The sequence below is a fragment of the Prionailurus bengalensis genome, chromosome B4 (assembly GCF_016509475.1).
Source record: "Prionailurus bengalensis isolate Pbe53 chromosome B4, Fcat_Pben_1.1_paternal_pri, whole genome shotgun sequence".
Taxonomy (NCBI): domain Eukaryota; kingdom Metazoa; phylum Chordata; class Mammalia; order Carnivora; family Felidae; genus Prionailurus; species Prionailurus bengalensis.
Window position 1 is genome coordinate 63,350,874 of NC_057358.1, and position 17,390 is coordinate 63,368,263.

General features: G+C 37.0%; 1 protein-coding gene across 16 annotated transcripts in view; it reads right to left on the reverse strand.

Moving 5' to 3' along the window:
- CAPRIN2 (caprin family member 2) overlaps window positions 1–17,390 on the reverse strand; it is a 45,436-nt gene that overhangs the window by 19,357 nt on the left and 8,689 nt on the right. For 15 of the 16 annotated variants that reach the window (XM_043562629.1, XM_043562627.1, XM_043562621.1 and 12 more), the window contains exons 4-9: window positions 12,681–12,767; window positions 8,201–8,439; window positions 6,624–6,706; window positions 4,280–4,447; window positions 2,977–3,020; window positions 1,394–2,068 (exon numbers count right to left, since the gene is read on the reverse strand). In XM_043562629.1, the coding sequence (XP_043418564.1) occupies window positions 1,394–2,068; window positions 2,977–3,020; window positions 4,280–4,447; window positions 6,624–6,706; window positions 8,201–8,439; window positions 12,681–12,767 (1,296 nt within the window). The remainder of the gene's footprint in view (window positions 1–1,393; window positions 2,069–2,976; window positions 3,021–4,279; window positions 4,448–6,623; window positions 6,707–8,200; window positions 8,440–12,680; window positions 12,768–17,390) is intronic. The other variant, XM_043562632.1, reaches the window with a different exon arrangement.

A 17,390-nucleotide genomic window follows, 5' to 3' on the forward strand; every position in this document is an offset into this window, starting at 1 on the left:
TTGGTTTTTTAAGTAAGTTTCTCAAAATAGTTGTCATATTACAATTATTGTTGTGTGATACCTGGTTAATGAAATAAGGCTATCAATCTTCTATAGGGTCAGGAAGAAGCTAAAATTGATATTAGCACTTGAAGAAAAGAGGAAAAAAGGTGAGCAAAGGGAGACAAGTAACTCTGAAGTTCTCTTCCCGTAAGGCAAAACCGAAACAGTGGCAGGTTTTTTTAATTTTTTTTAATGCTTATTTATTATTGAGAGACAGAGAGAGACAGCACATGAGCATGAGAGGGGCCGAGAGACGGGGAGACACAGAATCTGAAGCAGGCTCCAGGCTCTGAGCTGTCAGCACAGAGCCCGATGCAGGGCTCTAACTCACAAACCGTGAGATCATGACCTGAACCGAAGTCGGATGCTTAACCAACTAAGCCACCCAGGCGCCCCTTTGGCAGTTTATTTATAAAAAGCAATGCTTTGATTTCTCCAAGCAAAAGTTTTTCACACTGTTAGGGGACCAAAGATTTATCAGAGAGCCTCTGGCTAAAATGGCATGAAGTGCAGGGAACACTACTAGACATAGATGGAAAACACTGGGAAGATAAGTTCACATTTCTTAGCAAACAAGGTAGTAACAAGTTCATATTTAAAGAGAAGTAAACAACTTGTAATTTAATAACCTTAATAGCAGTGTATCCAAGGCTTATTCATTATAAGCCTTCTCATCTTCCTGAAATAGGTTATCATTAACAGAATGAGGTCTTCTATTTGAACTAAATCTCATATTCCAAACTTACAGAATATTTAAAGCCTATAGTTTCCACTTCCAGAAAAATTCTCATTTTGAAACAGAAATGGAGAACTAATTCAGATCCTACCCGACCTACTGGAATATCTGCAACCACCATGTACCTTCTTCAAAGAGTGCAGGCTAACCTGAGTGATTACAAAGAGTGAAAGAAACTCAAGAGAATACAGAAAAATGGAACTTCTACCAGAAAAGGTCATCCATGTGCCAGGCGGAAGATGATGAATGAAACACAGTAAAACAAGCCCCTCGTCTTGTGACATGCATTTACATTTCTCATGTGTTCACACTAAGGTCTTGTCTGAGCTATTCACTATTTTCATATCATATCATGTCATTAAAATTTTGGCATTCAAACAATAGTTTCTAACTGTGGAAATTTCACCTCAGCTTAGGCTTAAAACACAGACTAGGTCTACTTCCAGTTTCAAGGGGAAAACCAATTACGTATTAAGGAGTTAAGTGAAATACTTTATACATGAATTTAACACAGATTTCGGAGATTCTTTTTAAAGAGGACTAAAAAGTTATGACTACCACCAGTCCTTATTTATGCCTACATTGACCAGAGCAGACTGATAAAAACAAACTCACATCTTTGGGTTCAGTATTAAACTTCCTGGGCAGGAGCTGGTCATTTGGTATGAGGCTTGCTGGAGCTACCCCCCAGGACTTGGGAGAAATCTGTGATTGTGGTGTTAAAGGGCGTTTTTGACTCTCAACATTATTTTCCCAGGATTTTGGAGTCTCTGGCTGTCTTGAATCCTGGTCTTCACACATGGGAGTGGTCCATGACTTGGTGATGTCCTGTTCATTCTGCACAGAAGGTGTCCAAGACTTTGGAGATTGCTTCTTTGGATCCTGTTCTTTCTGCAGCTGAACTGGCCAAGGTTTTGGTGTCTCCTGCTTCTTCTGTTCTTCTTGAGTATATCCTGTTTTGGATTTAGGAGTTTCTTGCTTCCACTGGCTAGGAGCTGGCTTAGGTTTAGAGACATCCTGCTTCTTCTGCTCTTCCTGCAGAGTAGACCTGAGTTTTGGATCTTGTTTCCTCTGTTCTAAGGAAACTGCAGGCTTTGATACCTCCTGGTGCTTAACAGAAGGCTCCCAAGACTTGAAGGATTCCTGTTTCTTCTCCTGACCATCGGGTTCAGTAAGCATATCCCAACATTTGGGGAGATTTGGTTTTCTAGCATAATCTGCTTCCCAAGATTGCTCTTCATCTTGTTTGCTTGAATAATCTACTTCTGTCATGTAACGTCTGTTAAGAAACTAGACCAGAGGAAAATACGTGCTTGAGTCACAAGATTTATAAAAGACCTTGAGAGACCTTGAGGGGAACACTGAACTCTATTAGTATTCCTATGTCCATTGGTCTGAGTCACTATACTAAACTAAAAGGAAATTTCTGTCCTTATCCTACTTGAAAAGACCATCCTATGTTTTTGTCCATTCCTTTTCCCTCAGTTAACAGAAATACAACCTTTGATACTTCAACAGTAGCAATGTATACTTGACCTACCTAAGAACTGCACATCACCGTGCCACATTTGCTTGATTCAGGCTCTTTGACCAAGGTTATTCTGCCTCTGCCAACCTTAGACCACTCTATTACCCGACTCCCTAAAATGTTAAGGCAGAGGATATAGTTCAACTACACACATTTACACTATTTAACCTTAAGCCTTATGTTTCCTGAATTAGCAGCCTTTTCTTTATTTCTCTACCAGCCATACTGTGACTTTGACTCTTTGGTTTTTTTCAGCTTCCATGAATTTCAATGTCACTTCAAAAAGAGAACAAATACTTTACTACCAACGTGAGTAAATTCTAACAAGAGCAAAATCCTACCCATCTTTAAAGGGCCAAGAACAGTAGCTAACGCTTGAGCAGTTTACTGTGCACCAGGTCAAATTCAAATTCTAAGTAATTTAGAATTTGACTCCTTTCATCCTCACAAGATGCCTCATAAGGCAGGCATTACTATTATCCCTATTCTATATACATGAGGAGAGCAGACACAGCTGGGCTAGATATCTTAGCCAAAGTCACTAAGCTCATAAGCTACAAAACTAGGATTCAAGTTTAAGAAACCTAGTTCCAGAGCCTCAGCTCCTGAATGCAACACAACACAAAAGTCTCAAAAACCAAAATCAGCAAATTACCTTTTAGAAACTTACCTCTTGTGGTTGTATCTCTGGCTGTGCAAGTTCCATAAGAGACTCTGAAAAGATAAAAGGAGTATTAAGCAAATACTAAACTACATTTTTAGACTTATTACAACTGTAATTTATTCTAGTAACATATTTTTTTAAAAAAGGGACAGTACAATGAAATATATTAATGGCAGGAGTAATTCTCACTATTGCTTGTTGGTCAAAAGCATGTGGTCTGAGACTAGCTAAAGCTAGCAGTTCTCCTTATATAACACTTTTCTAAAGTCAAGTTGCAGTTAAAAACTGACTGAAAATAAGACTATCTCCTCTTACACACAAATACAGCTTCTTTAAAGTTGAAATTATACCTCTAGTCCCATGGGGTAAAAATTAGTCATTGAAACAGGCCTTAAAGGTCTCCTACGAGCCAGTTTAAGGTTGGAAGGTAGTAAGGGAATGGAAACCCTAAAGCATTAGATGAAGTGTTAAGAACTAATAGAAAGTAGACATAAGAAATTACTTGAATCATCCTAGTAGTGGCCACTGGAACTCTGCCTTCTCTACCCCCATAGAAATGACTTTTTTTTTTTTAATAAATTGAGCAGACAGGAGCAAAACTGCCATACACTCAAAATATTTCTTCCCTTAAGAAAGGTGGAATTTTGAAAAGTACATTTACTGATTTTGGCAAACATTTTCCAAATATGTTAACCTTAGATTATTTATATTCTCATTCTACTACCATATTGGATTCTACTATAAACATTTTAAGTGACAATTTTATTTATTTATTTTTTTTCCAACGTTTATTTATTTTTGGGACAGAGAGAGACAGAGCATGAACGGGGGAGGGGCAGAGAGAGAGGGAGACACAGAATCGGAAACAGGCTCCAGGCTCTGAGCCATCAGCCCAGAGCCTGATGCGGGGCTCGAACTCACGGACCGCGAGATCGTGACCTGGCTGAAGTCGGACGCTTAACCAACTGCGCCACCCAGGCGCCTCTTAAGTGACAATTTTAAATGGAATTATCCTACTAACAATTTAACAAAGAGGTTCATTCAAATTCCATAAGGGCCTCATTTGAGCAGGGTATTCTCTTGTAACAAAGGATAACCTATGTTTCTGTTAGCATTCATTCTGTAAATCACAGTAATAAAACCTAGAGACCTATTCTAAACCTAAGTTTATCCTGCAGCAAGTAAAGATTTCCATGCGTGTAGAAATTAACAAATTAAAATAAGGCAATCCTTTTACAATGATTTCACTCATTCTGTGTAAATATTAAAAATGCAACTACTATAAAGAATTTCCGAGATCACAACAAACCTGACTCTTTGACAGATTCAGTTTTCAATAATTGTTTTTTCTTCTCTGATTTTATTAGCATTTCTTCCTCCAATGATACTTCTTTCTCCTTAGCATTTTTTGGGACTGGGATACTTTCAAAATAGCCTGAGTTCAGCAATTTAGACAGCAGATCTTTCATGTGTTTGTCTAAGAAAGAGTGATTAAGACTTAGTTATCACATAACCTAATAGTTCATGGAAAATTATTTGGAATAGAAATCCTAATATAATTTTATCCTAGTTACAGTATGTCAACACCCCACATTGGGGGGATTCAAAGAACTGGTCAGTATCATGAACAGCAAATGTGCAAGCCATATTTCTGTCATGCTGAATCAATATAAATTTTAAAGATCAGAATCCCAAAGTTTAGCAAGTCACTTAAGTTTCTCTGGGCCTCCATTTCCACCATTTGAAAAATGGCTAAAATCAGAGACCCTAATCAAAGGCTATGTTACAAAAGCACACATCTGTTCCCTGAACTGAGAGAAAAGCCATTTTTCCTATCTGTCCCAAAGACATCACAACCAGCAATTATTCTACCTTCCAAGTAATTAAGGCTTCATAGAAGTAAAAGTTCCTCAAACATAACCATTAGAAAACCCTAGCGTGGAGGATCTCTGAAAGATTTTTAAACTCCAAAATCCCATGATAAAGATTTTACTCTTGAATTATGCTGTGACTCTTAGCATATCACCATTTGATGCACAAGAAAAATCTTAAAATGATGTTAAAGTAGCTGCACCATAAACAGATCTAAAGTCTATTTCCCTTTTAATATCCCCTAAAAACGTAATTCCCAAATTACGTTTGGGTGCCCATACTTGATTTGGGTCTATTATTCCTTTCATAGGAGTACTATGACAGGTTTTTAATATATTTTTTTTAATATTCACTTATTTTTGATAGAGCACGAGCAGGGCAGGGGCAGAGAGAGGGAGACACAGAAATCGAAGCAGGCTCCACTTACAAACCATGAGATCATGATGCAAGCTGAAGTCAGATGCTTAACCAATTGAGCCACCCAGCCGCCCTGTTTATTATTTTTTTAATAAACTTTGAGGTATAATTTTAGTTCATTCATTTTAGTTCAGTCATTTTAAGTGTACAGTTTTAGCATGTACATAGTCATGTTACTTCCACCAGAACCATGATATAAAACATTTTCATCAAAAGTTCCCTCGTGTCCCTTTTATATCAATCCCCTCCTCCCACTCCCTGGCAACAACTGACCTGCTATCATTCTAGTTATGTCTTTTCTAAAATTCCATATAAATGGGATCCATTTATCCATATAAATAAGTATCCATTTTTTGGTCTGGCTTCTTTCACTCAGCATAATTATTTTGAGATTCATCCATGTTGTTGCATGTATCAACAGTTTATCCTTTCTTTATTCCTGAGTAGATTCTATTGTATGAACATACCATATTTTGTGTAACAATTATCAGTTGATGTACGTCTAAGTTGTGTTCAGTTTGGGGCTATCATGAATGAAGCTGGTATGAACATTCATGTCAAGTACTTACGTGAACATGTGTTTATAATTCTCTTGGGTACTGGCAGTATAATCGCTTGGTCATTTGGTAAGCATACACTTGTAAGAAACTGTCAAACTATGTCCCAAAGTTATTTGTATCATTTCGCATTCTAACCAAGAAAAAAATTTCTATAATTTAAACTTGAAAGGACATAGAAATTTTGAAAGCATTATACTACAAATATATTTCCAAAAAAGGAAGCATTCACTACTAACAAAAATGTTTACCAGCTTGTAGTGTTCTCATTATCCTAAGCCAGTACACAAAACTATGTACTTAATGTTCATTTGTACTTGGTCATTTGGCTGAAGTCTATTTAGGAAGCCAAAAGCCTCTTTCTCTCTAGATCATTTCCAGATTGACAGACAACAATGCTTCAGTAGACTATGTAGCCAAGCCATTCCCATTTTCTTAGGCAGGTCCGATACATAACAATGTATGTATTTAAGATTCTTAAATAGAACTAGTACGGTACTGCTATGCAGAGAACTGAACCCCAAAATGGTCAAGCCGGTGTTGAAGCCAGCACTGGTCTTTAGCTCTTATTCTTAAATCATAGTGGCTTGCCACTTAAAAACTCTCCCTAGGTTCCATTTAGTGAGTATGATTATACAGTAGCTGCTTTTAACCAAACTAAACAGAGATCTTTTTCCCTATGAATATAGCATTGTCAGACATGTAAGTTCTAATGAACTGACACAGTTTCAGCCCTCAATATCATACTAAACTTCTAAACATAAAGTCTAGTATTTACTGCATAAGTCCAGAGTAGAGAAAACTCACATGTCGTTCCTACCACTGCTTTTTCACTACCTTCCAAAAGGTCCCAAAAGTACAAGGACGACTGCTCCATCTGGTCTTCAACACTGACAAGGAAAAGCAGAGCAGAACGAAGTAGCTTTAGAGGTACACACATATACACGTGGAGCAGTACAACTTATACGGTAGAACTCGTCAACAATCAGGACATTCAAGGTTAATTTTGTCTTTTTACTCTCTCAAAAAGTTAAAATTTTGTAAAAGACGACTAAATGCCTATTTATGGATATCAAACGTAAGCATTTTCTCTTAAAAACAACTAAAATATTGTACCAAATAGACCCACTAAGGAACAGACCAAAAAGAGTTTGAGGCTGTCAATGCAGTGTCATTAATTGTCAAGTGTTATGTCCTAGAAGGAAGAACAGTGGAATGGCAATATTAAGAGCTGCATTTGACTTTAAAGAGAGCAGCTTATTTTTCAAATTATGTTTCACTTACACATATTAAAGTAAGCTACACTCCCTAAATTCATCAAAGTGAAGAGAAGGAAACAACCACATAGGTGATGATGATGATGGGCTACACTATCAGAATGGGAATTAAAAAAAAATACATATGACTATAGAGATAATTGAGAGTTTTATTAGATTTTTTTCCTGATATAGGGCTGATTTCCAGTAATGGTTGAAATCTGACCCTGCTTTAGCATGGCCAAAGACACAACATTGGAAGGACCCCATATCTAACAAAGCAGAAGCACAGAGATCTGCTCATTAGATGATTTCCCCCATCAAAGCGAAAACAGCAAACGGATAACTGGGAAAAACTAGGTAGCCTCAAGTTGCTGGGTTTTATTTGAAATTATCAGATTTGCTTCTCAGTATTTATTCACAGTATAAGAAGACCACCAAATAATTCTCACTTTGAAAGTTTTTTTTTTTTTTTTTAACATTTATTTTTGGGACAGAGAGACAGAGCATGAACGGGGGAGGGGCAGAGAGAGAGAGGGAGACACAGAATCGGAAGCAGGCTCCAGGCTCTGAGCCATCAGCCCAGAGCCTGACGCGGGGCTCGAACTCACGGACCGCGAGATCGTGACCTGAGCTGAAGTCAGACGCTTAACCGACTGAGCCACCCAGGCGCCCCTATCCCACTTTGAAAGTTTAATGATACTGGCCAAGTTAAATTTTATTAACCTCCACTTAAGTACAGCAGTAGTAAGAAGACAAAGACTCTCAGGTAATACAATAGCCTGAGACAATTACAAAAAAACCTTTAAGCATATACATAATTAATACTTGTATAGGGGCAAAACTTGATGAGACATCATTTTTAAAATCAATGTTACAATAAAAAAAGCACATTAATGAGATCATTGAAATTGACTTTCCTTCTAGACAGCCTATCAACCCTATCACAGTCTGGTCTGGCCAACGTTTCCCATTGTGAATCACAATAATGTTTTCTTAATTATTATATACGTATATATGTGTGTGTACATGTATGTGTATGTATAAATACTATAAAATATATAAAACTAAAAAACTAGGCTAAAATGTTATGTGTTCTCTTTTAGGAAAATATTTTCTTCGGCTTACCTCAGACTTTCATTTCTTTCAGGGCAGGTCAGTTTTGAAAATTTAATGAGGTAGTCAAGTTCTTTTAAAGGCAAATACACTGCACCATTCAAGCCCCCTTTGAAATCCTTCTGTACGTGTTCCTGTGTCAAGTTCTGTAATACATACTGAACTTGAAGTATAGTACGAAGCTTTTTCTTCTCAGCCTCGAGCTTTAGCATGTGTTCCCTTCTCTGGGCCTTCTTCTGCGCTTTAAGTAGCTGTTAAAAAAAAAAATTCTAATTAAAATTGGCAACTTTCTACCATCTCATATTAGCAATTCATAGTGCACAAAAATCTAATGCCAAAGAGCTGAGATTAGATGATGAATCTTATTTTATATATATATGTATATATATGTATGTATGTGTGTATATATATATATATGCACACATATATACACATATATAACACTGACTGTGAAATTGACAGGTTCATTTATCCTCTTTTCTTTTTCAGTTGAGGAAGGGACTGAGTAATAAACTAGTATGTCTCAGGTAACCAAAGCTAAGAAAGTCAAAATATCTGACTCCCAACTCTAGGCTATATCTAGTACCTCTGATATCACTATGATAAGAAATAAGTACCTATCACTGATGCACATATTAATCCCCAAATTTAACTTTTCCATATTTATGTATATAAGCCTTTTTAAGCCAAAGATTTTAAGAAAATGCTCCAGTTTAGTTTTGAAGTTTTTGTTTTTGCTTTTTAAATTCTTGTTCCAGGGGAAGAGTATTTAAACTAAAAAGGTCATGGGGCGCCTGGGTGGCTCAGTCGGTTAAGTGTCCGACTTCAGCTCGGGTCACCATCTTGCGGTCCGTGAGTTCGAGCCCCATGTCAGGCTCTGGGCTGATGGCTCAGAGCCTGGAGCCTGCTTCCGATTCTGTGTCTCCCTCTCTCTCTGCCCCTCCCCCATTCATGCTCTGTCTCTCTCTGTCCCCAAAATAAATAAACATTAAAAAAAAAATGTAAACTAAAAAGGTCAATTTTCAACCAAAGAATACTGGCTAAAGCATAAGGAATTGAAAACCAAACAGAAATAAAATGTCTTACCAATGCAATGCTAAAATACATACACAGCAAATAGTTTTGTTTTTGTTTTTGTTTTTTTAAGTAAAACTAAGATATTTTCACAATAGTTTGTCAGTCTGGATGGAGTTTTATTTTTCAATATTTAGCTGACAAAACATATAGTTAGCAAAACATAAATTTCAATACCTTAAAGTCTGACATAACACATGGGTCCCAGAAGTGGCTTCCCATTTATAAAATACCAATTAATAAAAAGTACCATCTATTTCCAGTAAGAAACCTAAAAGGTCTTTTCTCCCCATAGTTGCTTTTCTGATTGTAATGTTTCCATCATACTGGACATTTTCCAAGTATGAAGATTAAGAGAATAAAACAAAAATCTAAAAGAGTTTTCCTATATGTAAGTTAAAGTACTTTGATACACCATCATATTTAGGACTCTACAAAAGACATGTTCATAAATCCTAATAGATTAAGAAGGGGGGAATCTCTGGAAAAGATTCATTATGGCATTATTAATTCCTTTCTAGGAGGTATGAAGATCACTTAATAAATTTAGCTTGTGCTACTATCAGGGACAAGAGATCATAGGTGAAGGTAAAATCTCAAGAATGAGAAATGGACTGGCTGGAGCTTATAAGGGCAAGGATACTTTCAGGACAGCAAAGGCTCAGAAAAGCTTTTACCAAGATCTCAATATGGACTTACACCAATAACATTTACCAAAACTACATTATCCTCAGTTTCTGTTTGAGGACAATGGAGAATAGAGGTGGCAATTCTAGCTCTCCAAGACAGTGGGATTCTCTTGGACGGTTTCATGATGGTACAGAGAAAGGCAACTGACAAACTTATATCCCAGGATTAACGCAGATCTGTCTTTAGCCATTCCCAAGGCTGGATTAAGTGTTCTTATGGGCTTAAGACACCCTGAACTCCCCTTATCACAGTACCTATTACATTAAAAGGCTATCTTTTTATTTACCTGCATCCCCATAGGTTTCAGCTTTGTGATGACTAGATCTCTGTTGTTTACCAATATATCACTAATGCCCAAAATAAAGCCTGACAGATGACTATCACGTATCAAGTAAGAAAGTACAGTCTCCTAGATCATAATCAGAAAACTACTGACAACACCCTATTTCTCCTTATTTATATAGAAACTAAGAAGTCAGGTTACATTTTCCTCTCTTCTACCAGTTGAGGACTGGTTTGTAAAGAAGCAGAAGATACAGGCGCCTGGGTGGCTCTGTCAGTTAAGCTTCTGACTTCACCTCAGGTCATAATCTCACAGTTCATGTTGGGTGAGCTCCAGGCCCACTTCTCTCTCTCTCCTTCTCTCTCTGCACATCGCTCACTTGCACCCACTTTCTCTCTCTCAAAAAAAAAAAAAAAAGCGGGGGTGGCAGAAGATATGAAATCAACCACTATCAACAAATCACACTGAATAATAAAATTTATTTTCTGATCCCTGTCTTAGAATGATAAATCCCCACCAAGGGAAAGAGCTTATGTCATGAAGACAAAGAGAGATGTAATTGAGATGAACAGAAAGGCTTCCAACTTTAGTTTGTAAGTAAAGAAAATGTTACACCCTATAAAACTGACTCTCATTAAAAGAGGTTTGACAAAAGAAAGGCTTTAATAAAAGGAAACTCAAAAAATTACTACGCTGGAAGGTATTTGGCAAGCACCTTTGGGGTCTTTATTCATTAAGGCATGTTCCAAAGTACCTTAATATCTCACCTAAAGTGAAAGTAAATCCACAATACAAATTAGAAAAAATAACCTCATGGATAGCAACAAAATTTGGTGAATTGGTAACTACCTCTAGACAACAGCAGTGGAAAAGCATGTAAATAGATAGATACTATATACTTGTATAAAGAACACAGTTTTTAGAGATAAAGAGTAGTTAGGGTCCTACCCTCACTCTACCACTTACTGGCTATATGATTTTGAAGAAGTTCCTTTTGTTCTGAGCATTGGATTCCTTATCTGTAAAATGGGGCTATATACATCTATTTCCTGGATTGCTGTAAAAATCAAGTTGACTTACAGAAGTACCTGGCACTTGGAAGGTGTTTAAAAAAAGATTTAAATATAAAAAGAAGGATAAAAGAAACAAAACATACTTTGAAAAAATAAACACCTGAATGAAAAACTAAAATTATCAAATAATTTTGAGTAAAAAAAGATAATAGAAAATTTTAAGTATTATAGAAGTATACTTCCAAACATCCAACCAGAAAGAAGATATGAAATATCTTTTTATAAAGTGGGTCAAAACTAAATAAATTTAACAAATGGGGGAGTGATTAATCATAAGGAAAAAAATCAATTTAAAAGTATCTAAAATAGCCTAGAAATATTTAACAACTGTGAAATTCACAGAAAGCACTAAAATTAAGTGATAAATGAGTAAACATGAGTTAAAATATGGTTGACAAAAAGAGCTCATGTCATCTTAGAGTTGCATTAACAGAATTTTCTAGAAAACAGAAGATAATGGCTCTATACTAGGCTATTTCAGATTTACACACTACCTTTTAAGAGTTAAGTAAGTCAAACATCCAGAGAAAGCAATGATATTATAAAAAGATGATAGATGTCCTCAGCCTAGAAATGATGTGTTGGGTTTGTTTGTTTTTGGAGGTTTTTTGATGTGAGAGGAATGGAGAAGAGAATTTTGGTTCACTATACAAGAAAATACCCAAAAAGTGAAAGAGACTATTTTATGAAGCATGCTCCCCATCCCAGAAATGAATTTACAAAAATATTTCTTAATTGTTAAAAGATGATCTTTAAAGGGCCTTCTAATACAATTCTAAAACAGGGAAGAATATTTCATTAGTGAATGCTTAAGGCTTCATATTAATTACTGACTAAATCTGTCAGAGACAGAAGTTTGGACTGCCAACATAGAGACCCTAACAAGCTGTGAAACCAGACTTAACTCTATTTACCATGAATCACAAATCTTCCTGGTAATAACTGCCATGGTCTCAAGAAAAAGAGTCTACCAATTCTGTTTCTTTATACGTTAAATAATGCTAAACTTACAAGCCTGTGTTATACAAATTTACAAGCCTATATTCTAAAAAATCTTTTGTAAACTGTGTCCATCAAAATAGTTTTTATTCCCCTTCTCAATGATTTCTAAAACTCCACAGCGAATACACATTGGACAACTAATACTTTATTCACAGTGTCTCATACTCGGACACCATTTGTGCTCTCTTGAGACTCCAGAAATCTGAAAACACTCGTTCTTCAATAGCTATTGTCAACCCCCTCACCCCCAATAAAATATCAGCAGGAATGAGATGGATGGTAATAACTGAACACCATTAATGAACGCTAATATTTTCTTCCAGATCCGTGGCTAAAGTGGTTTCAGGAATAGCAAAGAAAACGTACTCACATCTTGGCTCAGTCCAGAAAAGGTTTTCTGAAGTTCCTTGGCAAATTCTAAGTTATGTAATACTTCTTCATATTTCTCCACCGCTTCCTACCAAATAGGATAAGAAAACATCAATTCTGTTAACTTCTAAATATAAATATGTCAAAATAAGTGTTCCTATAAAAAAGAGTAGAAAAGACTTAAGACTTTATGGACTAGCCATACTCAAAAAACGTAGGAAGAGAGAGCATTTAATAGAAGTTATATAAATTTTAAGATTCAATTTTTATGCTAGAAATCTGAGCCATAACAACAGACTTGAGTTCCTAACTATGAAGTGTACAGTATAAGATCAGAGAGACCTGTGTTTTTTTCTTTTTTTAATGTTTATTTGTGAGAGACAGAGGGAGAGAGAGCATGAGCAGGGAAGGGTCAGAGAGAGAGAGAGAAACAGAATCAGAAGCAGGCTCCAGGCTCTGAGCTGTCAGCACAGAGCCCGATGTGGGGCTTGAACACATGAACCATGAGATCATGACCTGAGCCAAAGTTGGACACTTAACAGACTAAGCCACCCAGGCGCCCCAGACTTGTGGTTTTTAAAAATTTTTTTTAATGTTTTATTTTACTTTTGAAAGAGAGAGACACACACACAGAACATGAGTGGGTGAGAGGCAGACACAGAATCCGAAGCAGGCTCCAGACTCTGAGCTGTCAGCACAGAGCCCCAATGTAGGGCTCGAACTCACAGACTGCAAGATCATGACCAAAAGTCGGAAGTTTTACCGACTGAGCCACCCAGGCACCCCTAGAGCCTGTGGTTTTCAAGAGCAATGAGCCAATAGTATTCCTCTGTCAATATTCATTCACTACACAAATATAGTACACAAGTAGCAGAATGAGGATCACAAATAAGCAACTTCAAGAAATTTATACTATGGTAGAAAAGACTTGTAAACAATTACCTATAACAGACAAAATTAAGGGTTATAACAAAAATATTGTAAAATGTTTAATGTTTATTTATTTTTGAGAGAGAGAGAAAGAGCGAGCATGAGTAGAGAAGGAGCAGAGAGGGAGACACAGAATCTGAAGCAGGCTCCAGGCTCTGAGCTGGCAGCACAGAGCCCGATGTGGGACTGAAACCCATGAGCAGCAAGATCGTGACCTGAGCCAAAGTCAGACACTAAACAGACTGAGCCACCCAGGAGCCCCCATATTGTAAATTTTTTTAAGTAGGCTCTACGCCGGGCATGGAACCCAACACAGGGCTTGAACTCATGACCCTGAGATCAAGACCTGAACTGACTGAGCCACCCAGACACCCCAAAAATATTGTAAATTCAAGGGGCATTTTTTTTTTTAAGATTTCACAGATTAACAAAGTTGGTAATTAGGAAACGCATAGATTTTTTTTTAATGGGACTTTAATCTGTTTGGAAAAACAAAGGGCTAATATGAAACAGACCAAGGTGGGAAACTTGTCTAACCACATAAAGATATACAGTAGTTTAAAGTCTCCATATTTAAAGTTATATAGTATTCCACTTCTAGGTACCTACCCAAAAGAAATGAAAACATATATCCACATAAAGACTTACATGCAAATTTGTATGGCAGCATATTCATTATGGCCCCAAATAAAAACAATCCAAATATCCAGCAATTGGTAAATAAACAAAATGTGGTATAATCATTCAAAGGAACACTCATCAGCAATAAAAAGGAATGAATTAATGATACATACTACACCAAGGATGAACCTCAAAAACATAATCATAACTCGAAGAAGCCGTATGGGAAAGACTGTCTTATGTGACATATCCAGAAAAGACAAACTTATAGAGATAGAAAGCAAATAAGGAGACAAAAAGGAATTTGGAAGGGTTACAGAAATGTTTGAAAACTAGATTGTCATGGAAGCTGCATAACTCTACGAATTGACTATAAATCATTGTCTTATATACTTAAAATGGGTTAATTTTATGATCTATATATGATACTTCAAAAAAGCTGTTTTAAAAACAATCTGATAACATAAGCTTTTACAAAAGTATAGAGTCTACCTAAATACTACTATATAACTACGTACTACCAGCATTAGCATAAATTAGTATAATAATTTTGGAAAAGTTTGGCATTTTTACCTATGAAGTTAACTATGGGCATACCGTATAGCCCATGATAGGTAATTTTTCAGGTGCACCCTGAAAAATTTCACACTTGTGTCTCAATAACACATATAAGATTGCTCTAAGTAGGACATCATCTACTCACAAACTACTACTAAGTAGAGAAAAACAAATAAAATATAACTACTTTCCTTAATATAAAAATCCTAAACATAATGAGTGAAAGACAAACTGCAGAACACAGTATGATAACATTTATTATAAGGTACGAAAAAGCAACTAACAGATTCAAGGGCAACAAACAAGTGCTATTAAAATAAAGCAAGGAGGGGCGCCTGGGTGGCACAGTCGGTTAAGCATCCGACTTCAGCCAGGTCACGATCTCGCGGTCTTTGAGTTCGAGCCCCGCGTCGGGCTCTGGGCTGATGGCTCAGAGCCTGGAGCCTGTTTCCGATTCTGTGTCTCCCTCTCTCTCTGCCCCTCCCCCGTTCATGCTCTGTCTCTCTCTGTCCCAAAAATAAACAAACATTGAAAAAAAAATTAAAAAAAAAATAAAATAAAGCAAGGAAATGGCAGTGGGCAGCTCAGAGTCAGGTTACAGTAAAGAGAAAGAACTGGGAAGGAGCTTTGGTGGTGTTGGTAATGTACTACTGGAGTTGAATGGTGGATTCTGATGCTTGCTTCATTATGCAGTATAACCTAGAAGTGACACTTAGTTGCAGCTGTATTATTTCATAATAAAAAAGACGAAGAGGTTTTCCAACTATAGAACCTTGCACAGATAACATAATCATAGTATACAGCCCTCAGAGGTATATAAAACCAGAAGGGAATACTCCCTCATATTTACTCCCAAATGGTATTAACTTTAATTCAAGAAAAGCAGCATCAAATGGGAACTACCTTAACTTCATCACATCATCCAATGTGAATACATCCTTTCTTCCTCCCTTTTTTTGCTTACTGGAGGAAATATCCTTCTACCTTCTATCCTTTTCAATTACGTCTTCATAAAAAATCTTACTCTATGACTCCCTTTTAAAAATCTTGAATTTCTCACTCTCTGTTGATGCTTAAACTAGTACTTAACAAGTTCAAGTCTTGGGAGCCTGGGTGGCTCAGTTGTTAAGCATATGACTTTGGCTCAGGTCATGATCTCACAGTTTGTGAGTTCGAGTCCCACATCAGGTGAGCTCAAGCTCTGCTTCAGGTGAACACAAGCCCCGCTTCTGGTAAAACACGAGCCCCAGGTGAGCCCCACTTCTCTCTGTATATCTCTCTGTCCCTTGTGGGATTCTCTCTCTGTCCCTCACTCACTTGTGCCCTCTCTCTCAAAAACATAAATATAAATAAATATATAAATAAATACAAGTTCAAGTCTCCCCCAATCTAAATAAGAAAAATAAAAAGCGCCTTTCTGGCAACCCCCTCCTTTCAGTCTCAAAGTTTCAAAAATGGCTACACAGTCTCCATTTCCTCTTCAGACCTTATCAACCTGGATTCTGTTTCCATCATTCCACCAGAACTATCCTGGCTAAAGCAAGCATGTCAATACCACCTTTTAAATCCATAGATCTTTTACAACTCTCATTCTGGTTTCTCAGAAGACTTCCACACAAAGGCACCTTCTGGCTCTACAAACATCTCTTTGTTTTTAGTAACACTAAACTTCCATTTTTCTCCCATTTCTCCAGCTTTTTACTTACCAGTAATTTTTCCATAAACTTCTCTCACCCCAGTTTTTAGCATTTACAAAATAAACAGGACCTACATCACAGAGATGTTGGCCAATTCAAATCACTCAAAATGATACCTGACCCTAAAGTTAGCTATAATTATTTTTAGCCTTTATTATCCAAACATTAAATGTCAAAGTTCCTCTGTCCTACGCTTTTCTCCTTTCTATATTCTCATCCAACATAGTCTCATCTTTTCTTATGGTTTCAATTAGCAACCACACAGATGAGCTTAACTGTAGACTAAACTTCTTTGTGCTCCAGACCTGTAACTCAAACACTTATTCGATATTACCCACCCCTTAATGTTTCACAGCCACATTAAAAAATCAGTGATCCTGGGGAACCTGGGTAGCTCAGTGGGTTAAGCATCTGATCTTGGCTCAGGTTATGATCTCATGGCCCATGAGTTTGAGCCCCGCGTCAGGCTGTGTGCTGACAGCTCAGAGCCTGGAGCCCACTTCGGATTCTGTGTCTCCCTCTCTATCTGCCCCTGCCCCGTTCATGCTCTCACATGCACTATCTGTCTCTCTCAAAAATAAGCAAACATTAAAAAAAAAAAATTTTTGATCAGTGGTCCAAAATTGAGCTTTTTATCCTCTCCTCCCAAAATCATCTTCTCCTCCAGGGTTTCCAGGCCCAATAAATGGTTCTGCCATCCATCCAAGTGTTCAAGCCAGAAACCTGGAACCCATTCTTGGCTCTTCCTTCTACTAGATCCTATCACCAAGCTATGCTAATTCTATCTCTTGAATCTACTTTACCCAAACTCCTTTGCTGCTACTTTGGTACCAGCAAGATATCTATAACTTCTGACCAAGACTACAGCCAACCATTATCTAGTCTTCTTACACCCACACTTACCA